The sequence below is a fragment of the Propithecus coquereli genome, unplaced genomic scaffold (genome assembly GCF_000956105.1).
Source record: "Propithecus coquereli isolate 6110/MARCELLA unplaced genomic scaffold, Pcoq_1.0 Scaffold498, whole genome shotgun sequence".
Lineage (NCBI taxonomy): Eukaryota > Metazoa > Chordata > Mammalia > Primates > Indriidae > Propithecus > Propithecus coquereli.
In genome coordinates this window covers 487,968-491,523 of record NW_012150818.1, presented here as the reverse complement: position 1 = coordinate 491,523, position 3,556 = coordinate 487,968, and the positions used below count along the sequence as shown (strand labels likewise).

The window sequence follows — 3,556 nt, the reverse complement described above, 5'->3', positions numbered from 1 at the left end:
GTCCCAGCTACTCCTGTCGTCCCAGCTACTCCTGTCATCCCAGCTACTCCTATAGTCCCAGCTACTCCTGTCGTCCCAGCTACTCCTATAGTCCGGCTACTCAGGAGGCTGAGGCAGGAGGATCGCTCGAGCCCAGGAGTTGGAGGTTGCTGTGAGCGAGGCTGACGCCACGGCACTCACTCTAGCCCGGGTGACAGAGTGAGACTCTGTCTCAAAAAAAAAAAAAAAGATCCCACATTTAAGGAAACAGGGACCCGGGGAGGAGAAATGACCTCCCCAGGTCACAGGACCAGCCAGGGCACAGCTGGCACTGACTGGAGGCTGATCTGAGACCCCCCCCCTCCACCCCTTCGATGTGTCTCAGAATCAGGCGGGGCGCGTGCGGTGGCGCCATCGGGCCCTCTGCTTCCTTGGGGCAGGTGACAGGCCAGCAGCCACGCGGTCCGAAAGCCCCGGTTTCAGCAGAGGACGCCTTCTTGGAGTGGCCAGGGACAGGGCTGTGGCTCTCTCGGTGGACGACACTCACCGGCTTCCTGGTATCAGGGACCCTATTGGGACACTCAGCTAATCTCTGAGCCCCTGCGAGCCTGGAGCTGCTCTCTGTGCTGGGACCCAGAGAGGTGCAGCAACTGGCCTGAGGTCACACAGCCGTCCCTGGAAAAGAGGGGACCCAACGCTAGACACTGACTGCTCCTTGCCCAGGGGGGTCCCACTGGGGACTGGGGCTGCCAGTGGGCAGCGTGTCCACCCACCCAGGCCGGAGACGACTCAGGGGACACTGGCTCTGAAGGTGGGACCCCCTGGGGCGGGGTGGGGGGGGTGCTGTGGCCACCTGGGCCACCTCTGGGCTCCAAGGAGACAGAACCAGTCTGGGGCACAGCGGCTCGTTACAGAAACCTGTTTAATGGTTCAGGAACATTGGCTCTGGAAGTTTCCAGAAAGGCAACTTTTCCATGGTTTTTAAAAAATAGATCTGATAGAAAGATTCATAGATTCATAAATAGGGAACCGTGAAAAATGTCCAAATGCAGATGACCCCGCGCCCTGCCTGCCCCGAGCCCCACGAGTCAGAGCGTCCCGGCTTGGGGACACCCCAGCCCTGCGGCTCCCCTGGGGACAGGGACAGAATTCAATGTGAATTAGACACTCTGTCACCTCCCTGCTCCGTGGGACCTGAGTCTCTGGGGTGACACCCTTTCCTGGGAGGACAAGCAGCCACCTCTGGGAGTCCGGATTTGTGTCCTTTCCCGGCGACACCCTGGCTGAGCCCGTGGACAGTGGCTTTGCGTCTCAGATTGGGCGGGGGGGGGGGTCACAGGGGTGTCATTCTGGCCAGGTGGCGCTAGGGGGACAAGGCGTGGGCTTGCGTGGGGCCAGTTCTGCTCCCAGCCGGGTCATCTGTGGATTCTAGAGGACACGACCCAAAGGGCAGGTTGGCAGAGGGGACAGGAGTCCGGGGGAGCCCGGATCTCTGGGGTCAGCCGTTTTTGGGGGGCTTCCCTTGGCCGTGGGGTTGGGGGTGGCGGGGTCCCTTCTGCCCGGCATGTCTGACATCCTGGGCTTGTGCAAAAAAAAAAAAAAAAAAGTTGAGGCAGAAATTCCTCAGTCGCTGGGTGAGCCCAGAGGCCACCAGCGTGTGACAGGGACCTCCCGGGGCCCAGGCTTGGCCAGCCGCCACCTCCTCGCTTCCAATCCAGCCTCTGCGGGGCTTCTGCCTGGGGGGGCTGGGGAATGGGGGGTTGTTCAGTTCCAGGTGACAAGTGAGCCTGTCACCGGTCACCTAGGTGTCCCTGGGCCCCTCCCTGGATCCTCGTGGCAGCCCAGGGGTGGAGGGCAGGAGGTTTCTGTCCTCCCTCTGTCCCTATGTCCTGGGGAAGAAAAAGTCCCCCCACTGGTGACGTCCAGCCTGGAAACAGGGACAGCTCCAGGCTTCCCCAGTGGACAGCCGGGGACAACAGGCAGGAGCCGTAGCCGTGCTCGGGAGCTGGGGCCCCAGGTCTGTGCTCCCGAGACCCCCACCCCACCCCTGCACGGACCCCCCCAAAACACCGGGGCTCTGCGAGGTCGCGACTTCTCTTCCAGCCTGGGCCTGGGTTCAAGCCCAGCTCGACCCCTCCTGGGTGCTCCAGCCTGGGGTGGGGACGCAAACGGCCAGGACGAGGACCCCCGAGGCCTGGCCTTGTTTGCTTTTGCAAGCTCTGCAAGCTAGACGGGGACCCGGGGGGAGTCCCCCTTGCACAGGGGGCTGGGGGGCGCAGGCTGGGTGCAGACCTGCCCCCTTCCCAGCCTCAGGGCTGCAAAATCTTTTGCTTTTCTGCAAAATGTGCAATTCATTGCCAAAAGGTCGAATTTCCCATCTGATCACCCCCCGCCGCCCTGCCAGCCTCGTGACGCCTGCTGCTGCACGATTAGCTGCTTTTGCAACCCGGGTGGCACAACCGTGTGTCCCACCCGGAGCCGGCAGACGGTCGCTAGCTAGCTGCGGCCTGTGCCCACGGAAATGACAAGCGACACAGAAAACCAGAGAAGTCCAGACGTCTTGGTAAGGCAGCGAAGAAAAGGAAGGAAGCAGATTCCTCGCCTGGAAGGAGCTTGGGGGGCAGAGGGGTTCTCTGGGTGGGGGGGTCTGGTCGCTCTGGTTCTGCAGCTGGGTGCTGAGGCCCTGGAATGATCTAGAAGAAGAATCCGGGGCACCGGCTACAGCCCTGCAAAAAGTAGCAGGAAACTCAAGGCAGGAAACGGCTGGAAGGCACCGTGGCCAGTTCTGGAATGTGGCGATGCAGGAGGGGCCGAGCTGGCTGCCAGGGGGTGGTCCCCACACCCGTGACCCTGTGCCACCAGGGTCCCCCGTGCAGAGGAGGGGCCACACCCCGATCTCCCTTCCCGCCAAGCCCCCGGGCTGCAAGATGCAGCACCGCCCTGCAGGGCGTCACCCAGATGTTCCAGAATCCCGACGCCCGGGAGGGCTGGGCTTGGCGGGCCAGGGGACAGCACGCAGGGGACGCCCCGGCTTGCCCGCCCTGTCCCCGTCAGCACCCGCTGCAGGCCCAGCTCTCCCCGACGTCCTTGCTGTCCAGCTGGATGTGGTCGGCGGTCTTCTCGCTGAACACGGGGCCTCCGTGTCGCATGACGAGCTCGGTGGCCACCCGCACGAAGGCCTCCTCCACGTTGCTCGCGTCCTTGGCGGAGGTCTCGATGGCGCACAGGATGTCGTAGTGCTCCGCCAGGCCCTGCGCCTCCTCCAGGGTGACCTCCCGGAGCTCGCCGAGGTCAGACTTGTTCCCTGCAGAGAAAAGCCAGGGGCAGCGCAGTGACACCAGCCAAGCCCCACCTGCTTAGAAGGTGTGACATCTTTTCATTACTCTCTTTTCTTTTTTTTTGAGACAGAGTCTCACTCTGTCGCCCGGGCTAGAGTGCTGTGGCGTCAGCCTCGCTGACAGCAACCTCCAACTCTTGGGCTCAAGCGATCCTCCTGCCTCAGCCTCCCGAGTAGCTGGAACTACAGGCTCACAATAGCAAGTCTGGCTGATTTTTTTGTGTTTTATTTAGAGATGGG

The 3,556-nt window shown here is 62.4% G+C and overlaps 1 protein-coding gene across 2 annotated transcripts in view; it reads right to left on the bottom strand.

Annotated features, from left to right (window-relative positions):
• Positions 1–883: 883 nt before the first annotated feature.
• RAB43 (RAB43, member RAS oncogene family) overlaps positions 884–3,556 on the bottom strand; it is a 25,587-nt gene continuing 22,914 nt past the window's right edge. For both annotated transcript variants that reach the window (XM_012656019.1, XM_012656021.1), the window contains exon 3: positions 884–3,283. In XM_012656019.1, the coding sequence (XP_012511473.1) occupies positions 3,030–3,283 (254 nt within the window). In that variant the 3' untranslated portion in view covers positions 884–3,029. The remainder of the gene's footprint in view (positions 3,284–3,556) is intronic.